Below are 25747 nucleotides of genomic sequence, written 5' to 3' on the forward strand. Positions count from 1 at the left end.
GTATAAAGTGATAAAGGATGTGGGATATCTGACAACCTTCTATTTATTCACCTTGTTTTCTTTCCAGGAACATATTTTTAAGATTTGCATGTAGTATATGTTTTTTTTTAATTAATTATTATTATTATTATTTTTTTTTGAATGAGGACAAAACTGACAGTTCTGGAAAATCAAGGGCATGCCCAATCTGTGCTCCAAAGTCCGAGGAGCTCTGGCAGGGAAAGGAGCATTACCAATAATTACTAATGCTCCTCGTCCCAGACATCTCTGGGCTCAGTGCTCACATTCTGGATTTAGGCTGCAAGTTGACTGTAGGGTTTGGCTGAATTTACACTTCCTGGTATTCAAACCATTCACAATGAGGCAACAACATTTTCTCCAGCTGAAGCTTCCAGATGAACGTCAATGTCTTTAGTAATAGCACCTTCTTTATAAAGCAGAATAAAAGCAGAGGTCCGATTAATTCTCAAATCAGCTAGCTGGTGTTATCTCTCTGATCTGTTTTAACCTAGCTTTAATCTTCACTTGTTAATTATTGGTCACATGATTAATCGGTCCAGATATTGGGCAAAAGGGGGCACCCTGTAGACATTGCTAATTGAGAAAGAAAGTTCCAGTTGTCTTCCCTAAGAAGGGATAGCTTGAGCTGGTGGGTAGGACATGAGCAACTGATCTGGACGATAGTGTTCAGCGAACACATTCCAAATTTTCTTGCACAAACTCTCTTTTCCTCCATTGGATGGGTTGTTTTTCAAATTTCATCCTTGAAGTGTGAAGACATTCCAGGAAGTCAGTAGAGCTGTAGCCTCTTAAGTAGCTAACAATTCTTTGTTTACCCACTAATGAAAACCAGAGCAAGTATTTAAACATTTTCGTATGTCTATGCTAAGCGTTTTTGTCATGCTAAGAACACTTTCTGTACTAAGTATTTTTAGACCCGGACAACTGAAGTTTATTAGTGGTTATTGAGAAGTGTTCAGCCATCCTATCGCATGTGTATTACTTAGGTGTTAGAACTTATGTGGATCCCTTTACATATGAAGATCCCAACCAAGCAGTTCGAGAATTTGCCAAAGAAATCGACGCCTCCTGCATTAAGATTGAAAAAGTCATAGGAGTTGGTAAGTGTCTGAGTGTCTCCTGAATAATTAGCCTATTTTCTTTGTAGATGCTAAATATGCCTATGCGGATTATACAAATATGTATGAATGTTGTTGCATATACATGTATATATGTAAATATCTGTGTACATTAAATTTCCTTGATCTATGTAAAACATTAGCACAGGGCCCAGCATGTAAGACGTACTCAACAAATGTTAGCTATTACTCTTTCATCTTGAATGTGTTTCTGGACCATAGTTGATTCATTTTCTCTCTCAAAGGTGAATTTGGCGAAGTATGCAGCGGGCGTCTCAAAGTGCCTGGCAAGAGAGAGATCTGTGTAGCCATCAAGACACTGAAAGCTGGTTATACAGACAAACAGAGGAGAGACTTCCTGAGTGAGGCCAGCATCATGGGACAGTTTGACCACCCGAACATAATTCACTTGGAAGGCGTTGTCACCAAATGTATGTGGGTCGCTCCCTTTGCAAAGCCAACTTAGAAGTTACTGGCAAATTAAACACACATTTTCTTTCCAGGGAAATGACAGATGGAGCAGACCCACTGATTGCTAATAGGAGGAAATCAGTGCAGGACAAGTCATTAATCTTGTAGTCAGCTCTCAATGGGTCTACGGTTTAGGCTGATTCCCTATTTCCAAGGCAGCTTGCGTGAGATTTTAGGGAAATTAATATTGCAGATTTTTGGTATGCCTCGCCATCTTTCAAACCTCCGCTAGACCAAACTGATTGTCACAGAGTAGGCGCAAGCAGATGGTAAGCAAAATAAAATTTAAGTACTTTTCATATAAAACACAACAAAACCTCGCCACACCTTGTGCTCGAAGCTTCAGTTCCAGATGCAGGGAGTGAATCTTGGAAATCTTTATTATATTGGGGGATTTGCTTGTCTGCTCGGACTGATTTATGGCTGTTGCTGTTCAGCACCTATTTACAGTAACACCTGGATGAACCTTCCCTTTTTTTAGCCTATTAGCATTCGCCAAGCCTGTGAACCACGCTTCAGTTAAAATACGACACAGCTCAACAGATGCATTTTGTGAAGCAAACCCTGAATACATCTGTAAGGCTGGCTAAGACCAATTTATAAGGCACCACATGGACAGTTCAGCTGAAGTGATTGCTATTGAACGTGGCTCTGTTCCAGGAGTGGCAATACCTACTACTTGACTACAAGTCAAGATCTTGTAAGCCCCTGGGCCATGTCTCCAGAAAGGCCAAGGTTCCTCTCACTTGATTCAAGGTGCCTGTGACAAGCATCCTCACTCAACATGCACAGAGTGGGTGGAAGGGGGCAGTGGGGAGCAAAGGGGGCACCTGGGTGGCTCAGTGGTTGAGCATCATCTACCTTCGGCCCAGGGTGTGATCCCGGGGTCCTGGGATCGAGTCCCGCATCGGGCTCCTCGCAGGGAGCCTGCTTCTCCCTCTGCCTGCATCTCTGCCTCTGTCTGTGTGTCTCTCATGAAATAAATAAATTAAATCTAAAAAAAAAAAAAAGTAAACTTTGAACATAAGGTCTGGGGCAGAGCAGGAAATGAGACACAAGAGTCCGTGATCTTTAAGAAGAGAAAATAAGGTTACTGAAACGTGAGAGAAAGTGTACACTCATTCAGAGGTCCTCAAACATAGGTCAGAATTCTGGAAAATGTGTTAAACCAGCTTCCTGGACTACATCCTCAGGTTTGATTTAGCAGGTGGGGTGGGGCCCAGTGAGTTCGCATCTCTAAAGAGTAGGAAGGTAAATCAAAGCTGCAGGTCCAGACTTAGAGCAGACTTAGAGACCCTTCAGCCCCAAGACCAGAGCCCTTAGCCTGTGGGTGCTTCTGTGGGTGCTTCTGCTAGTACAGCACCTGTGGTCTTGCCTAGTTAGTGGCTCAAGCTGGTGGTTTACTCACCTATACCACAGAAAAATAGAACTTGCCTCAGGTTATTTTGGATGAAATATTTCCTGTATTTAGCATAACGCTTGGCAAATTTAAACAACAACAACAGAAAACTTCCCTAAGTGTTAACGGCTATTATTTACGTCTCAAGAAGGACTCCTTTCCCCATCATCAGAATCCTTCAGAAACGGAACCTTGGTTCCTACCTAAGGGTATATAATTTTCCACCTAAAGCGAAGGCTATAATTAGCATAGAATAGCTCTATTTGCTTTTTAAGATTAGTTTTACAGACAGGATATTTTTCTGTTGCCCGTGGCCTTTGGGGCTGCCCAGAGCCCTCCACTACTTTAATTGAAAGATAACATTCTGTTTAAATACTTCTGCAGGTCCATTCTCTCAAAAGGAGACTCTGTTCAGCTTGGGGTGTTTTTCCTGCTGCAGACAGTGATTTTCATAGCACCTCTGCAGAAGAGAGAAGAAACAGGGGATCTTTGTATTAAAGTCCCACCGCGCCTCTAAAACCCGTAGCTATTACAGCTGTAACTGTTATAAACGACTGGATGCATTTGCATAATGCAGTTGTCACTGAATTAAAATGATTTAAAATTTCCACCCGAGGAGTTGTCCCCGGCCCCAACCCTGGCCTCCCCCCACCACATCCCTGCCTGTTGCAGGGGAGGAGCTACATCCATCCCCGAGCCCAGCTGAGATCCATTTTATAAGCCCCTCTGCTTACGGAGACATTCATCTTTATTTCTCTTGGAGAGCTCATAAAGATTCTGACAAATGGATACTTTTAATAAACTGAAGAAGGAATGCAGAAAAATTGCAAAGATGGTGCCAACCTTCAGAGGAGGGAGGTGTAAGGGTGCAAAGTTGACGTCGAAGCGTGTGTATTCATTACAGGCAGTTACTTGAGTGACTTTTTAAATTGACGAGACTATAGGTTCCACTAGCTCCCCCCACCCCCATCCTCTTCTTTTGGGTCTTCCACTCTCTTGTCTACCCTTCCAGAGAGATCTGGTGAAATTGGAGTGGGTGTTAATGCAAGAGAGTCAACCTTTTCTCATTAGTTGACAAAGTATCTTTTGATTGAGGCGGGTTCATTAAAACTCACTTAGATGCACTGGTTCTGTCTGTGGCCACAGATGTAGAGGGTCAAGGAGTCTAAAACTAAGGCCTTCGTATGCGTTATATTGAGGGAGGACAGAAAAGGTGTCCAGAGACCACTCCCTCCAGCCCAGGGGAGAGACCGGAAGTGGGTTTTGTTCATCCTTTGATTACACCACACTTTCCGGTTCGTCTGCCAGCTTTCATTCATCACTGAAAATGAAGTCTCCATGGTATTGTTTCTTCATCCAAAAGTTTTACCTTGGAAAGCTTTCTTAGACATGACACCAAAAACACGATGAAAAAAAAATAGTAACTTGGACTGCTTTGAAATGAAAAACTTCTGTTCTTCCTAATTTTTGCCTCTGAAATGAAGGCCTTTCAGAACAGAATCTATTCTGGGTGGGAAAGGTATTAGTTTAGAATAATAGAGGAAACTTTTCAGCAGTGACATCCCAGTCTGTTTTTCCCTTAGACTGAATGTCTAAATCCAAACCGTCCACAAGTACATCGATGAAAGTGAATATTTTTGATTCATCAAACTAGCATTTTCTTTTCCTCCCAGGGAATGTTCCTCTCAGCTTTAACCCATCCTTTAGTAAAATATGGAGCATTTATGCTCCCCTACCCCACCCTCCTGCAAATACCATTTAGAAAGAAGGAATTTCAGAACTTGAGCCCATTGCCAGCAATTAAGAAACTAAAGAATGGTTCATATTTCCAAAGTTCCTCAGAAAGAAAACTAGAGTGGAATGAGAGTATTGTTTCCCCCCAACTTACTACCAAACCTTAAAATAATTTTGTTCTTTTTGTAGGGGTGGGGGGATAATGAGGGGGAGCAAGGATATTCTAGTACTGAATTAACTTGCTGTCTCAGATGAAATAATTTGCTGAACCTTTTTCTCTGATTTTTATTTTTTGTTGTTGCTGAGGCTATCAGCTTAAGGGAGGAAATGAAGTGGATTTTTGTTTTTGTTTTTGTTTTTGTTTTAGTAGATAAGAAAGGGAAAAGAAAGGATATAGCTTCTGACCTGAGCAAGGCAGGCGGGTGGGGGAGCGGTGGAGGTGGGGGTGGGGGGAGTTAATATTGTACATGCTCCAGCTTTAAGATGTGCCTGAGTAATGAAGTATTTGATGTAGTTACTGCTCCCAGAAACTTGAGTTTCTCTAAATAAGTAAAAAAGTTTCTCTGTCCATTGATTCCTTTAGCATCACACAAGTGGCTCTTCTGGGAACAAAATAAATTAATTATCCTAAAGATTTTTTTCGCCTTTAAACAGGCCGGCCCATTTATCTTCTTCCCCTTTTGCTTGAGAGAGCAATTATCCGTTCATGTGCTCCCTGGATACCGGAGGCCACTTTAGCTAAAGACCTTGTCAACAAGCCACCCAAAGGGTTAACCTTCCAGATGGAATTTAAACCTACTCGTCCTTTTAATATTTCATTCCTAGCTCCCCACAGCTGAGGCATAAGCTTGGCTTGTTTTAATTAAATTAGATCGTGCAAGACAGGTGTCTTGGCAGTAAAATTGTGCACAGCCCATTTTTATCTCATTAACTGCAGTGCTCATCAAGGGTTTGTGTTTTTCTTTCTGAAAACTCTAGGTAAACCAGTAATGATCATAACAGAGTACATGGAGAATGGCTCCTTGGATGCATTCCTCAGGGTACGTGACTACTTTATATTAAACCCAAGAATGTTGGTATTTAGAAAACTCCAACAGACTCCTTGTGTCCATTCTGTTTGGTTGTATTCATGGACTTTTTTAATGGGGCAAGGGAAGAAGAGAAGACATAGAGAATGATGTGATTTTTAAAGGCTATTAAATAATCCATGTTCAGTGAAGGTAGCATTAGATTTATTCTTGCATTGTGGGGCTGTTTGAGCCATAGATTCATTACAGTTGGATAATTTCCATCTACCACAGGAAGCAAACTCAGTTCCTAGGATGCACTCTACTAGAGAGAGAATTAGTGACTCTGATCAGAAAGGCCCGGAAATAATGTTGAGTTTCATTGCGTACTTGATACAGATATCAAAAAAGATCCAAGTAATAAATGCTTGGTGAAAATTAATTTGGCCTAATGCTAATGAGATTGTTTCTCATTCCTTTCCTATGCAGAAGAATGATGGCAGATTTACTGTCATTCAGCTGGTGGGCATGCTTCGTGGCATCGGGTCTGGGATGAAGTACTTATCTGATATGAGCTATGTGCATCGAGATCTAGCTGCACGGAACATTCTGGTCAATAGCAACTTGGTCTGCAAAGTGTCTGATTTTGGCATGTCGCGAGTGCTTGAGGATGATCCGGAAGCAGCTTACACCACCAGGGTAAGGAGGATTTCTGACCTCTGGGTTTTGACTCTGATGAAACTGTTCCTCTTTTCTCATTTTGATGTTTAAGCCCTTTGCGATTTCGTTAAGTTTACTCATCCTTCAGAATCTCTTCATTTCCATGCATTCATTTTTAAGCCGTGTTTCTGAGGGCTTTTGAAACTGCCTCAAGATATATGTGACTACTTTAAAAACAGCAAACTAGAGCTTTACTTATTATTGCATTTTTCACACTTAATTTTTCCTTCTTTCCCTTCCTTTCTTCCCTCCTTCCCTCCTTCCTGTCTGTTTTAAATGTTCCCTTTAGTTCTTTTCTATTATTAAAAAAATTTCCTTATTTTAAACATGACAGATCAATGTTTCTAGTTGATTGGCTACTAAATCTGAGAATGTATAGACAGGATTTATAAAACATTTACACAGTGCAAGAATTTTTAGTATCTAATTACCTTCATTTTACTAGTGGTAGATAAGCTGGATTAGGGCACTGTTAAGAGTTATCAGTATACAGTTAATGGCTAGGCTATCTTAGCCAGACAATCTGAATATAAGATACTAATGGAATAAACAGAATCATAAAAATTATTGGCCATTAGAGCTGGCACTGCTGAAATCAATGGGAAGCAGACAGTTACTAGGCATTTTTCTACTTTGATGCTCTTTTTGCATTAGCAATCTTAAGCATTGTTTTTGTTTGTTTGTTTGGCTAGTTGGTTGGTCGGTTATTTATTTTTCCTAGTAGTGTTCAGTTTCTTTGGCTCTAGTTTTGATTCTTACCCGTATATCCACTTTTGAATTGCAAGTCTGTTCACTTAGGAAAGAATGCATCTTTGTGAATGCTAAAGATTGCTGATTTTTTTCCAGTATTTGGAAAGAGGAAAGTTAAAGGAGGCTTCTAGAATGATACATTTACATACGTAAAACCTCAACCAAATAATTAAGGAAGGTAGAAGGCAGCACAAGTGGCCTTCTGTATGGAACAAGTGTAACACACTGGGTTTTCAGAGTAAACTTCAGTGATTCAATGTAATTTCTAGTACAATTTATTGTCTTGTGTGGGAGTCTTAGTAAAGCGAACTTTCAAATGATGTTCTCTTGAACAGCTTAAAAGTCTGAATTCAAGTTGAATTAATTTCCCCAGGTGAAATCTTAAGAAATTTGAGACTCGATTAAAAATACTTTCACATAAGCATAATCAAACGATACACAGTTGAGGCAAAAACAAAAACAAAAGCAAAACAAACAAACAAAAAAAAAGCAAACCTCCCAAGCCCTCCCAAAACCTAGACAAACCCACAAAAAAAACAAAACATCCCCTTCCCCCAAAAACAGCACTTTAAACTTTTCCTGAGTAATATTCAATTGCTTTGCCATTTTTGCAGGTGTCCTCACTCTATTGCAGACAATAACAGCTCTAGAGCTGGTATTTGGCTTCCTCTAAGAGCCTATGTAATGTATTATCTTCTAGTCATGTTAAACATGTTTCTCATGCTATATAAAAATAGGATCACAGTGTGGTGGATAGAAATGCTCATATTTAACTTCCTTAGTTCATGATTTCAGATACAATATTAAATATTGCCTCTGGGCTGCTGACTGAGAGACTCCAACAAGAAGTCAAAATGAGTATCAGCTGCACATCCATCCATTGATATACCATGATGACATATGCATTTTGAAAAAACTGAAATTCCCTTTCTTCTACATCTGAAGTAGAGTTCAGATAAGAGCTACACTTTTTAAAAATAATTAAACAGTTTACTTATTCACTTCCCTATAACAAAAGAAAACATGTGAGGAGAAGTATCTCAACCTAGAAGACCAGTTAAAATAAACAAGTCTCTTATTGTTGTTTGGAGAGCTATCTCAGGAATGTTGTTGTCCTGCTTGGCAAACAGTAACAACATTCAGTGACTAAAATGGCACATCAGTGGTGTACTTAGAGGATAACTTATGGCTTGAATATTCACAGGGTGGCAAGATTCCTATCCGGTGGACCGCGCCAGAAGCAATTGCCTATCGTAAATTCACATCAGCGAGTGATGTATGGAGCTATGGAATCGTTATGTGGGAAGTGATGTCGTATGGAGAGAGACCCTATTGGGATATGTCCAATCAAGACGTGAGTCTTTATGTTCTAAAATATGTGTCTTTGCCTTGAGATTCAGGGACAATTGCATCATGGTATGATGGAGTGAGGGCTGAGCTGGAAATGATACACAAAACTCAGGATTCTCAATATAAGCTCATGTAGTAATCTGGTTAAACATTTGGGTCATGGATTTCAAGGCCCAAATTTACATGACCTAAATGGGATAGTATGGAAGACAGATTTGATAGATTTATAGGTAGATGCATAGATGGATAGGTCAGTGATAAGGAACAGTATTTTACTTGATTAATGCCAAATGCATGCTGAAACAAAATTCAACTTTGAATCTTAATAAAATACAAGGAAATAGGAAAAACACAAATTTCATATGTGAAAAAATTGACTCCAAGGGTTTATTGGAAGAAAACTAGTGAATATTTTAGAGCTGGCATAGTTGTAATTAGAGCTTGCCCCTTGAGGACTCTAAAATAAAGCCTCACTAAATGACCCTTTGTAAATTATGCACATCCCTTTAAATGTACCATCTGGACTACTTCATAAGGGAGTATCCACAATGCCTGCAATTTCAGAAAAGCATTCAATAATGACACTAATAAGATTCCAGAGTAATAGAATTTAATTACAAACATCTCCAGTGCAAAAGAGGAAAGAAAACAAAAACAAAAAACTTAGACCAGGGGGTCTTCCTAGAACACTTGTTAGTTATGCATGTGAAGTAAAATATTAGCAGAGAGTGTTTACAGAGGCATGGTATTCAATTCATCAATAAAAACAATAGTTTGGAAAAAGATCTCTGACAAAATTCTCTCTGATGTGGAATGCCCCCTGTCCATCTGCCTTGTCCTGGACCAACAGGAAGTTGCAAAGTCTTGACCGTTAAATGAGCACTCAAGGTTGCTGGTTGCCTTATCAAAAAAGATTGTTCAGAGCAATGGAGAAGCTAATGCACTCCGTGTCTAGTGGGGCAAAAAGAAGACTCTAACTAGATTAAGAGTAAGGATAGTGTTGACATTGTGTTATCTGTAAGTTACAAAGAAAGGTTCACACAGATAGGAAGAAAGCCAGCAGTTGGCATAACTGATAGGTAATTGCAGGCTGGAAAGAAACTATAGAAGTGAGTGGTGTGTAATCTATTGATTGGTGTGATTGTGCCACAGACATCTTCCAGGTCCTACCTTGCAGCAACATTTAGTTTCAGATTTGAGACTTTCAGAAGGATAAAAACAACCTACATGAGCAAGTAATGAATACATTTACTCATTTAATGGTTTACTACTTAAACTTCATTTCAGTTGAGAGTCATGGCCAAATGCGCATAAAAGCAGAAGATCTAAAGGTGCTGTCCATTTTCGTGCCCTAAATATTTTCAGACCTGTAGTTTTGACAGTTTCTATAAAATATGAAAACAATTTTTATTGCTTTAAACTTTCAGTTATCTGGCTTTATCCATGAAGAACGTCTGAAGCCATTTCTCTGCCACAAATAATATTGATCTGTCATTCACATGTATTTGTCTCTGTTGGGTTCTGTGTAGAACAGGGATCAATAGGAAATGTAATTCGGGAATTACTTTCATCAGTAGAATTCATTTGGCATATGGTGAATAGAATCAAAATAACCATTGAAAATATGGCAAACTTACCAAGTTTTTTGTTTGTTTTGCTCTTCAGCCCCCTCCCCCCAACATTCAGCAGCAAACTGAGAAAATATGCTTTGTTAACCCACAAGCCATCTTCCAAGCTGGCAGCAGAGAGGGAGCTAATGAAAGAGTATTAAGCAGTCTGAGGGTTTATAACAAATTGTGTTACCCTGGCATTAGCCCAATATTGCTCTCATTCTCATCAATTCAATGTAAAATGTTTTCATCAAGTCTAGAGTCAACACCATACACCTGGAAAGATAAAAGAAAGTCAGAAGATCAAAATGACTTAATGTAATTGCTAAAAATAAATAGAATTATGTTTAGTAAGATAGCATATAGAAGTCTACTTTGGAAGGAGTGGTAAATAGTACTAATACAACAGGATGTTGGCAGAGATACATGGGGAAAAAGGATCAGAGGGCTTAACAAGTCACAGGATGATTGTTAAATTGTGTACTGGCTAAAAAGACAATAGTCATACTGATACATAGAAGCTGAACCCCACCGAATTAACAGTGACTAAACCCCACAGTGGGGTGAACCCAACGCATTGAGATGGCTACAGCTTTCATTGTTTGACTCACAGCTACCATTTTGGTAGAGAGGGAGAGGAAAAAAAAACAAACTGATCTAAAACAAATAAAACTTTAAAAAATCTCCAAACAAACAAAAGTATATTCAGAGTTTCATAGGATCCTTATAAATAATGCTGATGAACAGCCAAGAAGTTATGAAATAATTCCTCTCAAATTTGGCATGAGTCATACAATATTACATTACTGGGCTTCACACCCTTTAGAAGGGGGGCTTAGCAAAAAGCCAATAAGAAAAATAATATAATACCTGTAAAGACAGATTAGAAAAATTAGAATGAGAAGAAAGACTGTTGAATGGACTACTTCTATCTTATTAAGCAGGGAGAACTCTGGCCAGTAAGACAATTAGCATCCACCATTATAACTCCTTCCCTTAGATGTGTAAGGGTCTCCTTCAAAATGTGAATGCCCTAAAAGAGTTTTGTTTGTTTAAATTTTCTTCGCTGACACTTTTTTTTTTAATCTACTTACTAACATCTTTTAAGAGGGTCATTTGACAGCCAACTGAGACCGAGAATGAGATACAGAATTGGTCTATTGGTGTATCGTGGTCTTCCAAAAGTAAAAATGGTTGGGCATCTGGAGGGTTTGAGGAGAGTGCTGTTTCAGAGAGAGGTGTTGTCTTCTGGATTGGGAGGTCTGGAAGGTGGGCTTCTGTAGCTGTCTGAGAAAGAGAACACAGGCTTAAAATGATACAAAGGGACCTCCATTTTGGACGCAACTACTAATATTTCTTAAGGAAGAGCTTTAACACTAGGTTAGAGTCTCTTTTGCCAAGAGGGTTCAGCTGGTGCTGGATAGCGGAAGGGGGAGGGTCATTGCCACACTATCTCCAAGGCCCAGGACACCACCATGTTGTTGATTTGATTATGTTCTAACTATTTGGAACATTGATGCATCTTCACTTTAGAATTTCAGGTTGGCATGGCCTGCCATCCGAGAACACTGCGTAGCAGCAGCTGGCTTCCCTGCCCTGTTGCCAGCAATACTCAGGTCCAGCTTTGGCTTCTGTGAAGAAATTGGTGCCATTGTCATGCTCAAGCTTGCTGGCAGCTTAATGTATGGGGAACTTGCCGGTCAGGAGGGTGGAGCTCTAGCAACAGCTTCCCTGGAAGCTTAACATACCATTCTGTTGTCTTCGGTAGGTGATTAAAGCCATTGAGGAAGGCTATCGGCTCCCCCCTCCAATGGACTGCCCCATCGCCCTCCATCAGCTGATGCTAGACTGCTGGCAGAAGGAGAGAAGTGACAGGCCGAAATTCGGGCAGATTGTCAACATGTTGGACAAACTCATCCGCAACCCCAACAGCTTGAAGAGGACGGGAACTGAGAGCTCCAGGTCGGCCATGCTTACTTAATAGTGATGTATGAAATAATACATTAGAGGTGGCAGGCGAGCGGTGGCTCACTTGAATTCCTGCCTATTTGTCAGAGGCCACTGCACAGCTCTCTGCCACCGGAGTGGCTTCTTTCTCGGCTAATGGAGTATGTGTGACGGTTTCATTCAGCATGTTGAAGAGCCTAACACCTGTCAGGCCTCAAATAATCCTAAGAGAAACACATTTAAAAACAAGAGCAATGAGAAACCAGCAACAAGGAAATAGCAAAGGTGCTTATTTTACAATGCTAGTCCTGAACATTTAGATCAGTCCAGAAAGGAGGTAAGAATACTGCAAGTCCCATAATTCAACAGGAACTATTCTACCTAGAGACTGGGCCTCACTAGTATAAAGTTCAGGATACCTAGATCCCTGTCCCATCCAAAAGGGTAGAGACCACAGTTGCTATTCAAGGATTTAAGATGACCAGCTACTTCAGGCCTGCAAGAAGTGAGGCATCAACTCACCTCCCAATCTGTACTTCTTTGCTTGTCTTTCATCATGACCCTGAGTTAAAAATGGGAAAATGTTTCCCCCACGATAGCCAAGACCTTCCAGTCTTGCTCAGCGCTATGAGCTTTTCCTCCAGTCTTCTGAAGACTTAGCCTAATGATCGTGGAAGGGAAGGGGTACGCTGATTATTACAATGCATGAAGAAAAGAATCCAGATCCAACAGCAGAGATACCCTCTATTCTTTAGGTTTTCAGGTCCCTTAGCACTGTCCCAAGAGCATCATGATCAAGCTCTTCTGAAATAACACAGGGCTAAATTCACATCTTATTTCTACCACTTGATAACCAAGTGACTTAAAAAAAAAAAAAAAAAGTCACTCCTGGCATTTCTGGGCTATTTTTTGCTATTCAGTTTTCTGAGAGGTGTAGCTGACTTCTTCTATTCCAAGGTGAACTTCCTTCAGCTTTTGAATCTCTGGCTCCAAATCCCGTAAATTTTGTTTGAGGGTCCTGAGGCCAGTTATTGGTACTTGGTGCTTCTCCTGTTAGCATAAAGTCTTCAGTTACTAATATTGCATTATGTGTGCTTTGTACCGTGATGCAGAACAAATTGAGAACAAATTGAGTTATTGGATATACTCCTCTCAATACTAAATTTTTCTCACTGATGGTACTTCAGAAGCTTTGATGCTTATTACCGCTTGCTGATAATGGGATGTAGTATAACATTGCATGTGATTCAGCACAAAATTAGGCAAATGTCCTGGTGTTCCACAAAAACTACAAAGACTTCCAGAACAAGCTTAAGAATGACCCTTAGAGTTAATGGATATGAAACGAGGATATTTTCATCCTAAGGTCATTTTGACCTTGTCAGGTACCTAGAGCCTACATGTTGCCCTATTAATGCTCTTGGCTTAAAGTTAGAAATGCAAACTATTGGTCTTTGTCTCATGATAAATGTTATTTATTAACATTAACACGAAAGCTTAAAATTCTGTGTGGTGACACTTGTTTTTGGGGGAAGAATTAAATCCTGATTATTCTCGTCATAAAAACATAGAGTTTTACTCAGAAACTTAATTGAAATAATGTACATAAAAGATCACAAAAGCAAGCTACTATGTGGACACAAAAACGATTGATAAATCTTTGTTAAAACAGTTATATAAGAAGTGATATCAATCAAAGGAATAAGTAAAAATTATAAAATAAACAATGGCATTGGCTTAATTGTGCTACATAGAAAATTAACCAAGACATTAACAGTGACTTAGTTTTGTTTCCACAAGAAAATAATTTTTTGGCCAAAAATTCAGTGGTGATGATATTCTGATTTAATATTTTTATTCTAGCAACACAGTCTCAGGATGAAAATTAGGTCAAATGTTAAGATAACCACATTCCATAATTTCTAGGGAAACGGTAGTTCAGGAACATTTAACTAAATGACCAGCGATATCTCTGTACAGGTGATTAAAGTAAAGGTAATATAAAATACCCTCAATGATTACTAAGTAGTTTGATGATGAAGATGAGTATAATTCTCTTAACAAATGCTCCCATAAATAGATACTTGCTCATCTGTCGGTGTTGTGAGGAACAGCAAAATCCCTTCCTTGAACTGTAGTCACTCTTGACAATGACCTAACATTAAACACCTGGCCTGAGAAATGTGTACACTAATAAATAACTTAATAAGAAGTGCTCAGAATTCATTGGAATGACTATTTAAGAGCCCCAGCAAGGGAATATGAGAAGCACATTCCGCAATCCAAGCGGTGATCAAAGTGGCCATCCTTCCTTCCCCTCTTGGCACACGTGCTGGTCAGGCATGGGCTGATTCGAGAGGGCATGAACTCCCTGCTGTCCCAGGTCTGTCTGAAGGCGCTGAACCTGCCTGCAAACCTAGCTGGGAGCATGCTGGACTTGAACTCTTGCTGTTTTTTCCCACTTCATCAGGCCTGGCGAGTTGCAAGCTCACAATTTGCCTTACACTTCGCTAGGGTTTCCATAGCTGCTGTCCTGAAGTATGTAATAGGCAGGGCTGGCAGGGACCGCACTCTTCCTGCAAAGCCTGAACCAGTTTCTGCCACCAGGTCTCCTGCGATCTTTACCCCAGGCTAGGATATTAAGAGACCTGTGTGATCATTCGTGTACTAAGAGGTCCACCTAAAACAAACGTGGGAAGTGGAATTAAGAACAGATCCAGCGATTGATAACATGCTCTTAGCAACTTTGTGAAATCCAGGGCCAAAAAACACATGGTGACATGGGACGATAGGTAGTCCCTCTAAAAAAGCCTGCCCTTGGCATGTCAGTGCCTGTCTTAGGCCATCCGACCTCCGAGTCTTGCCATCTCACTGATAGTCCTTCTGTCTACACTTTCTCATCCCATCGCCAGACCTAACACTGCCTTGTTGGACCCAAGCTCCCCTGAATTCTCCGCCGTGGTATCAGTGGGCGATTGGCTCCAGGCCATTAAAATGGACCGATATAAGGATAACTTCACGGCTGCTGGTTATACCACACTAGAGGCTGTAGTGCACATGAACCAGGAGTAAGTACTCAGCGATGTAACACCAAAGGGTAAATCTAGATTTAATAGTATTTTTCTTTTTTTGCTTTGAGCTGCATTATCATCCTACTCATTTAAAAAAAAAAAGAAAAAACTGGAATGCCTTTCATTTTGATTGAATATAATTTTACACAGCCTCTAAAGCACCTACATTGTCGCATTCAATTGCTTAATTAAACATCCTAATACACCTGCCTTGTTGTGCTGTATGGATTGTGGCTGATTTCAAATGTGTGTCTGCATGAAGCCCGGACGCGAGCTCCTGCCCCGCTCCCAACTGTCTCCTCTCCCTCTTTTTTCTCCCCCGATCTGCAGGGACCTGGCGAGGATCGGCATCACGGCCGTCACACACCAGAACAAGATTTTGAGCAGCGTCCAGGCGATGAGAACCCAAATGCAACAGATCCACGGCAGGATGGTTCCCGTCTGAGCCAGTACTGACTAAACTCGAAACTCTTGAAATTAGTTTACCTCATCCATGCACTTTAATTGAAGAACTGCACTTTTTTTACTTCGTCTTCGCCCTCTGAAATTAAAGGAGAAAAATAAAAAATATCCCGGCAGCGTTGCTCGGCATCCGGATCTCCGGAACCGTGGGGCTTACAGAAATGACAGCCGTCGTTTGAATTAGACCTGGAACAAATTGTTTCTCAGAAGTGCTCCGTCCATCACCAGTTTGTAAAATACGCGTCCCTATATAAATAGAACACCACCTCCGAGTTTTGATGCCGCCTTTGCTGCCAGACGCTGAGCTTCTCTGAGACATCCTTGATCATCTCTCCATTGGGAGTTACAACTGCAGTGTTGTGTTTGTGGCGTCAAGGACCGTCCTCCTGCTTTCACTGGAACGAATGCCATGCCCAGGAACGTTGGGGAAGGACTCAGTTGGAGCTTTTAAGGCTTGGTTCCTACCGCGGGGAACAATGAGGTGAAAAACCACCTGGCTCATCAGTGTTGCTCCTTCAGTGCTCAGGCCACGTGGTGGCTTATGATGACATAAGGGGCTGGAAAGAAAAGGAAAGTGGATTTAAAATAATAATAATGATAATTGATAATAATAATAATAAAAAAAAACCCAAGCACCTCCCCCTCACTGGACAAACAAGGTCTGTTTCTTTGGGCCTGAGGCTGTGCCATATAAAGTCATATTTGGGGACTCTACGGACTTATTGTAACTACCTTATGGATAGTGGACCGTGACAATCTTGAATAGGGAACTTTGACACTTCTCTCCTTTACAGAAGCAAACCCAAACCTATAAGGTAAGGCAAAAAAAAAAAAAAAAAAAAAAATTCCAGCAATGAATCTCTCCCTGATGAAAACTCTTTTTTTTTCCACTCGATCTAATTTGAAACACTGTCCAATAAATATTCTTTCATGTCCACCGTTTAGTTTGGGGTTCTTTCAAGAGTTTGGTCCTCTCTTGACAACGGGAGTAGAGACCAGTATGGAAACCAGGGTGGCTTCCCTGCTCTTCTTCCGAGAAGTGAATTAGGAACCATTTGAAGTCAGGTTTGGGAACGTGGCACCTTGACCCCCGCTGGCCGTGCTTTCTCTCACACAGAGTTCCTCTTGCCCTTTGGCATCCTCCATTCATGCCATAGATATTTACTAAGTATCTGTTGGGTAGCAGTTCATCACGTCTAACCTTGGGTCATGCCTCACTCTTTGGAGACTCCGCTGCAGTTGAGAAGCACTGGAAAATCTGTCCACTCTTCTCACTTTCTGTCCTGTTCCAGTAGCCGTTGCACAAACAGGGTCAGCCAGGGAGGATTTACCTAGAAGTCAATAGTAACACTTGGAATTCCTCTGGACGTCCTCATTATCAGAATGTGACCTCCTGGAAAACATGCTTCTCATCCATAGAGACCATTAGCCTTAGATGCTTCTATTTTAACACCGAATTTTCTTCTTGAGATGTGAATTAAATGGCTTGGTTTATTCTAGAAACAAACAACATAACTTTTTTGACTGGACAGATTTCAACTCCTTAAACTTTTCCATTTTCACCACTTTTAAACACAAGCTTAGCTGATTTTAATGACCTTCCCCCCACCCTCCGGTTTTATACTGAAAGCTATTTCTTATAGAGCAAGGCATGTTCAATTTGATGCTGTCAAATCATGACAGTTTAGTAAAAACCTTTTTGGAACATTGGTTGTAAAAGCTTTTCTGTTCCGAAGGAATGTAAAATTTGTTTTTTTTTTTAAACTACTCCAACAATTTTTGTTTTATCACCACTTTTCCTGGACCCTAAGAGTTCTGGATATTCATGTTCAAAGTTGACAAATGTAAAAAAAATTTTTTTTTGGCTTGCTGCAAAAAAAAAAAAAAAAAGATTATATATGTATTTTTTTTTCCTTCAGGAAAGCTGTGGAGTATTTTGTTTTCAATCTCCATGGACCAGTTCAAATAAGATACCATTATGGCATTAAGAGTATTCCTTGGAAGTCAAGAGTATTTCCTTGCACACATAGAATAATTAGAAGTCTTGCTTTCTTCAGGGCAACAGAGTAAGATGAGGTATTTTTCTACACACTGAACATACCCAAAGCAAAACACTTCAAAAGAGAGAGAGTGTGTGTCAGCTGTAAGGTACCCTAACAAGTTAATGCTGGACATTATGGCACAATCATGGTGTACACACAGAATAATCAGGCAAGAACGGAAATCTTATTATAGTCAAAGGTTGCCTTTTGAATCTTAACTTTAACCCATTGTATGAGTTAGAGTCCAGGCCAGTGGAAAGGGCAAAAAAGCACCTGAAATCATATCTAGTAGCAGTAGAAAGTGAAACTCCACTGCTTCTGTGAAGTTACACATTTTCTAAGAGGAATGAATGGGAGGACACAAAGAACGTTGCATTGTTTCCCAGGGCATGGAGCCAGGCTCTGGCATCTAGACAGCTATGGGTTCTAAGGCCAACTAAGATGTTGACACTGAGAAATTCACTCCATGTTTTTTTATAATTCAGTCCCTCCACCTATAGAGATAATGATACTTAAATAATAACACCTTTCCTAACCCATGGTGTTATTGTAAATGTATATGAAATGCTCTTATGTAGAATGCACTGAACTTCACAGGAGGAAGGTGTACTCTTCCTCCAAGGTTTTCCAAGTGTTACTACTCATCCACCTTTCGCTTGCAAACCCCAGTGTTGTATTGTGACACACCAGAGTGGGGTGAAATGAAGTTCAGTGGTAGGAGCCATGCAGATGAAGCTGCTTCACTTTTGAGCAGACTTATGAGGGTTTGATTTAAACATTTTTCTCTACAGAAGGTGCCAGACCTATCCAATACTCCTTTGTCATTTAGCCTTGAAGTTCATGACATTGTTATTTTATAATTGTAAAGAATGAAACGCACGGGCGAGACCCCGTTGTAATGAAAAGACTGGATGGTAGAGACACTTTGATGTTTTCACAACGGGTTCAAAGGAACCATGTTCTGTTTATTTAGTCATAACGAAAGTCACATCTTTATCTCATTATGCTGCGTAGACCACACGCTTTGGTCTTTGTTCAAGCAACTCCCCACCAATAAGGAGTTGTCTGAATTCAAAGGAGCAAAGGTTTATTTTTCTCCACTCTAGAATATTCTGGCACCAACTAGATATAATCCTTCACATTCCCACCCTTCTCCTTTCACACATCCAACCCTTTTGATATCCACAATGAGTCCCCAAATAGCCCACTTCCTGTTACGAACTGCTGTCGTAACGTATATTCATATCCAGACGTTTAGTGAAGAAGAGTATTGGTAAACTGACAGGGGACAGACATGTTTCAGGGACTCCTTTCTCTCCTCTAAAAATGGGATTTCTAGCAGCAAAACAAAATCATCTTCAAAAAAGTGTGCATGTCCATCTGGTGTTGATTGTGCTCCACCAGTGCTAAGGTCCTACTCGTGTTCTCCATGTCCTGCATGTAAATACACGCCTGCCTGGTGTGAGGCCTGCAAAGCCGGGTTTCAAACACTGCGTTTGATAGACTTACTAATTTCTAGAGAAGTCAGAGCTGGAAAAGCAGATCCAGGTCCTTTTATTTTGTTCTCTTCATAATTATCAAAATGAATGGTGTTGACAAATGGCTTCTTGAGGGGTGTGGTAGTTTATAACCTTACCCACATTTGGAATTTTGGATTGCTTAAGAAAGTAATCTCTGTCTGAACATTTTATAAGAAAACTTGATTTCTCTCTCTCCTATTTCCGACAAGTCTAAATAATGGTTATGTACCTCCAAGAAACTAAATTTGATTTCTAGCTCACACATATGTACGAAATAAGCAAACCTGTCCGTAGAGATCCATTCTAATCTTGATCCTTGCTCTCTACCTGAGGTCATCTGCTGCCAAACACACCCAGTGGGGTGGCAGGTACTGTGCCGAAGCGATCTTGGTGGTCTGTTGTCACAAAGGAAAGAAGAGCAATTGTTTATTGAAATTTTGGTTCACGTTGATTATTGAGAGGACAGCGAGGAGCCACGACGATTCCATTGTGTAGTGCTGATCTTGTTGTGCTCTAGACTGATGGGACAGTTGAGACTGACTAGGTCTTGGTGGGCTTGAGCCCCCAAAGCTTTACTCACTGGCATGCCAAGCATCTCCCTGTGCCGTGGCCCCGGTGCTCCCTCTCCGTGCCTGTTACATGCAGCTCATATGAGTCCTTTACTAGATACTCTCATTTGTTAGAAGTCACTTTTTAGGAAAAACATCCAATGCTTTTTATTTCTTGGTTTGCGTGTCTCAGTCATGTCATTGAATATTGGCAGATAGTGGTGTTTCCAGATTTGTCCCCAAGATACATAATTTCCCTTTCTGGAAAGGCGGAATGCTAGCATCTGGGCCTTTCCCAGTAGTACAATCTGCCTTTTACATCCTTGTACCAACTCTAAGCCTTTCTCCTCTGGCACAAGTCCCCCAAGTCAGGATTTTCATTTCACAGAGAGCTTGTTCACGTAGTGGGTAGGAGTGGCTGTAGACTCAGACTTTGTGAGTTCTAATCCAAGCTTTGCCCCTTTACAGTGTAGGTAGGATGGGACCATGAGCAGGTTGCTCAGCTTTGCTATGATCTGATGGCCCCATCCACATGGTAGGGGTAAGATGGTACCTGCCTCGAGTCGTTATAATTAAGATATTTATTCTTGTTGCTACTATAGTTGTCATTTTTCAGAGGAGGAAAGCAAGAACTCACATGCTTCCCTCCTCAACTCCTTCGTCCCGAGCCACACCAACATCTATGTGCTTTTCTTCTTCCTTGCAATATGGGCTGACAACTGGCTTGGCAACACTGGCTGCTGTTTTGTCTAAAATCTTGTTCTTTTCTCTACAGGGAGTAGATTCCGCTATCTTGGCCTCACAGACCTTCCTGTTGATTACAAAGCCCACAGAAGAAAACAACACCCCCCCCCCACCCCAGTCCCTTCGAAATGTGTTTCTTCTGCTTCTGCTCAGCCAACCCTGGAGCAAAGACACTGATGAAACAAGACCCATACCTGAAAAGAATAAAGGTGTGACGTTCGAACCTGCTTTCCCAGTGAAAGAAACAGCAAACGTGCACAGTTTAGCGCGTGTTCTCCAGTTGCATTGCGGAATGTACTGTCTCGCGGCACCAGCTCTGCAGAGCCCTTGTTCCTAAACTCCTTGTGGTTTTATTTATATGTATTTCCATATCTCATTCCTGGACGTCACTGCTGCCTTGGTGTGGCAGCGAGTGACCGAAGGCTACAGGTTTTACAACGGACACCAGGTTAGGTGCCACCACACGAAACAAAGCCAGTTCCCATGAGCTGCCTCTAATATGCATTGCTGAAGTAACATTTTACCCAGGGTGTGCCATTGCCGTGATATAAATATATTTTTTTTCCTAGACTAAATATGAGCTGACTATCTCTTTTGATGTGTGTACATAGGTGTGAGTGTGCGTGTACACGGGTGTCTGTGCGTGCGAGTGGATAACCTCATGCTTCGAACTGCCTGTGAATGTTGTGGAATGCTACACCTGGAGAGTTCTGGCTTCCCGCCAGAGTTCTGAGATGAAGAGCCACATGAGAGAGTAGTGGGCCTGGAGACCGCACCCGTCCCCTTAGAAAGACAGCCCGGAAATGTTAAATGTCCTGTATCTATAAGTGTAATTTTGTAGCTGCCACACTAACCTTAATAAGGAATTCTACAGCTTTGGATGGAGGCATTTTCACCTTGGCAGTGGGTAATTTTAGAGTATCAGTCCATTCAGGTGACAACCCATCATCCAAATCACCAATTCTGATTGAACTTCTCATCTGAATCACCAGTTTCTTGATGGAGAGAGATCAGGGGATGGAATTTGTCTGGTAACCCCAAATGGAATAGAAGTAGCCTTTGTTTTCCTGCATAAATGGACTCGTTGAATGCGAACAAAATATATGCAATTCATATACTTTCGGAGATGAACGTAGACGCGTATGTCAGCTTTGAGATGATGTGTCCTGGATTAATACTTTGTCTCTCAATGTCACAGAAAAATACATGCCAGTGACTCTTGAGGTTAGCGTAGTTGGGATTAAATGTCCTCAAGCGTTTTCAGGTTCCCGATTTACAGGAAGAGTTCTACAGTTATCAATATGCAGCTAACTCCTATGGCCCTTAGCCTTCTAGAATCTGAGGTCCGGTGTGTGAAGAGTCAGTTCCGATAGGAAACGTATACCAAACTCCAGCCAACATACTGCCATTTTTCATAATCTGAGTGGCTGCCTTGCTTATTCTAATCTATGGTTGCAGAAACTGTGGCCAATCACATAAGCTATAACATCAAATCAGGGAAAAAAAAATGGGAAAAAAAAAAAGATTCTGAACCCTATGTTGTTGACTAAGTAGAGAAAAATCATCCATAAATATTTATTACATTCTGACAGGGTGTGTGGCATTGTATTCTTATAGCTATGCCAGAGTGACAAAGTTAATTCACCCCTTTTTGGGGACTTTAATATATTTTTAAAGGGATGTGCCTATGCATTGATGCCTGAAAAATATGTATAAAGAATGAGGTTGAATCTCTGAGCTGGTCATCTTTCCCCAGAGGTCAGGGCAGGAGGCCAACTTCAGGGACTCTATCTAGCCCCCTAAGCGAGTGCTGGCCTAGTGAGTTCGGATGCTCAGTCTTGCTCAGATCTTCCATGTAGGCAGCATTAAGCTGTTCCCCTGCACCAAATCAAGTAGCTTCACCATGTGTCTGCTGGCCCCAAATTATTTTTAACAGTCATGGATGAAATGTTCTGGTGTGTTTAAGAAGTTATTTTAAAGACAGGTTGTGCTCACTACACTGCTGGTGTGTGTGTTTTGAGAACTCTTGTATTCAATCTGTGAAGGATATGTGTATTAATCCATACACGCTTATAGCCTCAATATTTGTCTGAAGACACTCAAATTCTGACCAATAAAGGAAAGTTCTAGAAGCAATATTTTCACTTATTTAACATTCTCCAAACAACATCAAGCATTGATACACACTGAAGAGTGCATTTATTTTTTGTATCCAAGTATGTTGGAATATGCAAGGACTGTGGTTAAAATTAGAATGTATAAGGCATATTATAATTTAGTTCATACCGAAAAGGAAATTAACAGAACATTGCTTGGTTCATACATGTTCCGAAATTTGAGCGATCTCTTGAGTTAGACATAGATTTTCTATTTTGTTTTATTTTGTCAAGGTATTTTTCTTCCCTTCATGAACTTTAGGTACACATAACTTATGTCATTTATTTATGGTCTTTTATACCTAGTTTGTAAAATTGTAAAATAGCAAACTAAATGCAAAGAGTTTGCATTTGAAAATAATAAAGTAGTTGCCGTATACAGACCTGGAATCTAGTTGTCTCCTTTCAATAATTTCTCCATATGCATGTTGTTTCTAAATTAATTCTTGTCATTTGGTTAGGACACAAACTTAAATTCTAATCGAGTGCGCTTAGAGGATAAAAAGCATTGACTTCTGAATAGCCCTTGCCCTTGAGAACAACACATCAGCAAATCAGACTTCGGTTCTAGGAGATCCTGCATGTAATCCCAGTGTAATTAAGACTACGATCTCTGGTCGGAATTTAGGCTCTCCTGCTTACTACCGATCATGCAATTTAGGGCAAGTTTCTTAACTTCCTTTTGCCCATTTCCTTGTTTGTACAATGGCAATTATAATACCACAAACTTTTTTTTTTTTTAAAGATGTATCTGAGAGAGAGAGAGAGCATGAGTGGTGGAGAGGAAGAGAGAATCTCCAGCAGACTCCACACTGAGCATAGAGCCTGATGCATGAGGTCACGTCCTGAGCCAAAATCAAGAGTCAGATGCTTAACCAACTAAGCCACCCAGACCCCCACAAACCTTTATGAAGACTAAATATATTAGAACTTCAGCACTGTGTCTAACATCTCCCCAGAGCTCAGCAAATGGTAACTACCATGGTCCCCTCCCCCTTATCTGTGGTCTCAGTTATCCATAGTCCACCACGGTCTGGAAGCAAATGACCCACCTGGTGTAGCATCAGGAGATCAATAGTAACCTAACATTATGTCACAGTGCCTATATCACTCACCTCGCTTCATCACCTAGGTATTTTATCATCCCAATACCATCACAAGAAGAGTGAATACAGCACAATAAGACATTTTGAGAGAGTAAGGGACTGTATCCACGTAATTTTTATTACAGTATATTGTTACATCATTCCATTTTATTATTATTGTTAACATCTTACTGTGTCTAATTTATAAATAAACTTTCTCGTCGGTATGTTTTTATTGGGAAAAAATAGTATATATGGAGTTTGGTATTATCTGGTTTCAGGTATCCCCTGGGGGTCTCAGAATGTATCTCCTACAGATAAGAGGGAACTACAGTATTCTCAAGAGCATTTTTAGTGATGTAACATGTCTTCTCCAACATCTGCAGTCTTATACCCTAACATCTTTGCTCATGATCCAAGTGACAAGCTACCCATCCTTACCACAGGCTTTTAATCCTGGATTGTTGGATCCTTGAAAAGACACTGGGGTTCCAACGGGTCCAAGAGTATCCCTAAAACATGGTGCAAAGGCTAATGATTATATATATGTGTGTTTTGATGGGGAGAAAGTTCCAAAATTTTATCAAATTCTAAATGAATGTGGAATACAAAAATCATAAGAGCCATGGTTTTAAGGATGAATGCTCCCATCATTATACCGTTTCATTAAACAAACTGTCAATTGACTGAGCCCCTGTTAATTGAAAATCAGTCTCAAGACTTATTACAGTGTTTTAACTAAAGCCCATAAGAGCAGCTGGCTTCAGAATGAGAGCACGCTGTTTAGTGTTACCAGAGATATTTTAAAACATAGACCTTGAAATAAAAAAGAATCTGGGTTACGTCTGGTTATTTTGTGTTTGTTTTTTTTAGTTAAATACCTCTCTAGAATCAGCTATATTAATGAGTAGTTGATAATGTTTTTGTGATTTGAGGCCGACTAGGCTTAGTATTTTCCGTCCCACCTTGTTTAGCAAGATAGAAAGTCAACTGCATTACAGATATATCTAGATCTATAAATAGACGGAGCTATAGAGATATAGAGATTTTTTTTTTTTTTAATGAGGAATTGTCTCATGCATTTATGGAAGTTGAGAAGCCCCACGATCTGTAAGTTAGAGACCCAGGAAAGTCAGTGGTGTAGTTCAATACAAGTCCAATGGCCTAAGTCTCAGTCTGTGGGCAGGAGAGGATGTTCTAGCTCAGACAGTTAAGCAGGAAACAAAAGAGGGGAATTCCACCTTTCTCTGCCTATCATTCTCGGATGATGACCACCCACCTGGGGAGGGCATTGTACTGAATCTACCAATTTCAGTGCTGGTCTCATCCAGAGACCATCTCACGGACACAACCAGAAATAATGTTTAATCTGGGCCCCCCATGACAGTCAGGTTCTCAGGAAATTAACCACCATATTGACCAGTGAAACAGTGTCCCCTACATTTTCTACAAGGAGCTTGCCGAGTGGTTTCAAAACAGCCACACATAATCTTAACAGTTTTGAGATTGATTTCAACATAGCGTAATACGAGGTTTTTGTGTTATTTATGGTAATGAAGGGTAGCTTCTGTAATAAATGACCCCATATTTTCAGTGTTTACTTAACACACTAAAGTGTTGTTTCTGGCAAACATCATATCCCGATGAAGATCCAGAGGATCTTTCTGGCAATCAGGCAAGCAGTGACTGGGATCCAAATTTCCCTCCTGTGAGGCTGTCATGTTCAACACATGGCATCTATGGCCACTACTTAAGAGAAGGTGGACAATTGTGTTCAAGGCTTGATGGCCAGGTTTGGAAAGGGCTTGCATTTTCTCTCCTTTATTTTATTGGCCAGAACCTACCACATGGGCCTAAGCTACTGTTCAGAGGATGGAAAATGGAGTCTTGTGTGTCTGGGAAGACGAATTAAATCTGTTGAGCAGTTAGCCAGTCTCTACCACAAGTACGAAGGAGCACCGTGCACCAAGGGGATGGCAGGGAAAGCTTCCT

The 25747-nt window shown here is 40.6% G+C and overlaps 1 protein-coding gene across 4 annotated transcripts in view; it reads left to right on the top strand.

Moving 5' to 3' along the window:
• The window catches only part of EPHA4 (EPH receptor A4), a 143237-nt gene extending 120177 nt beyond the window's left edge, over window positions 1-23060 (top strand). Inside the window, exons 10-18 of one of the 4 annotated variants that reach the window (XM_072813157.1) lie at window positions 1008-1121; window positions 1385-1570; window positions 5722-5783; window positions 6240-6449; window positions 8425-8574; window positions 11949-12142; window positions 15040-15195; window positions 15529-16475; window positions 20546-23060. In XM_072813157.1, the coding sequence (XP_072669258.1) occupies window positions 1008-1121; window positions 1385-1570; window positions 5722-5783; window positions 6240-6449; window positions 8425-8574; window positions 11949-12142; window positions 15040-15195; window positions 15529-15643 (1187 nt within the window). In that variant the 3' untranslated portion in view covers window positions 15644-16475; window positions 20546-23060. Of the gene's footprint in view, window positions 1-1007; window positions 1122-1384; window positions 1571-5721; window positions 5784-6239; window positions 6450-8424; window positions 8575-11948; window positions 12143-15039; window positions 15225-15528; window positions 16476-20545 lie in introns of all 4 variants that reach the window. The other 3 variants (XM_072813158.1, XM_072813159.1, XM_072813160.1) reach the window with 3 other exon arrangements.
• Window positions 23061-25747: the final 2687 nt, after the last annotated feature.

The sequence above is a fragment of the Canis lupus genome, chromosome 36, assembly GCF_048164855.1.
Source record: "Canis lupus baileyi chromosome 36, mCanLup2.hap1, whole genome shotgun sequence".
Classification (NCBI taxonomy): domain Eukaryota; kingdom Metazoa; phylum Chordata; class Mammalia; order Carnivora; family Canidae; genus Canis; species Canis lupus.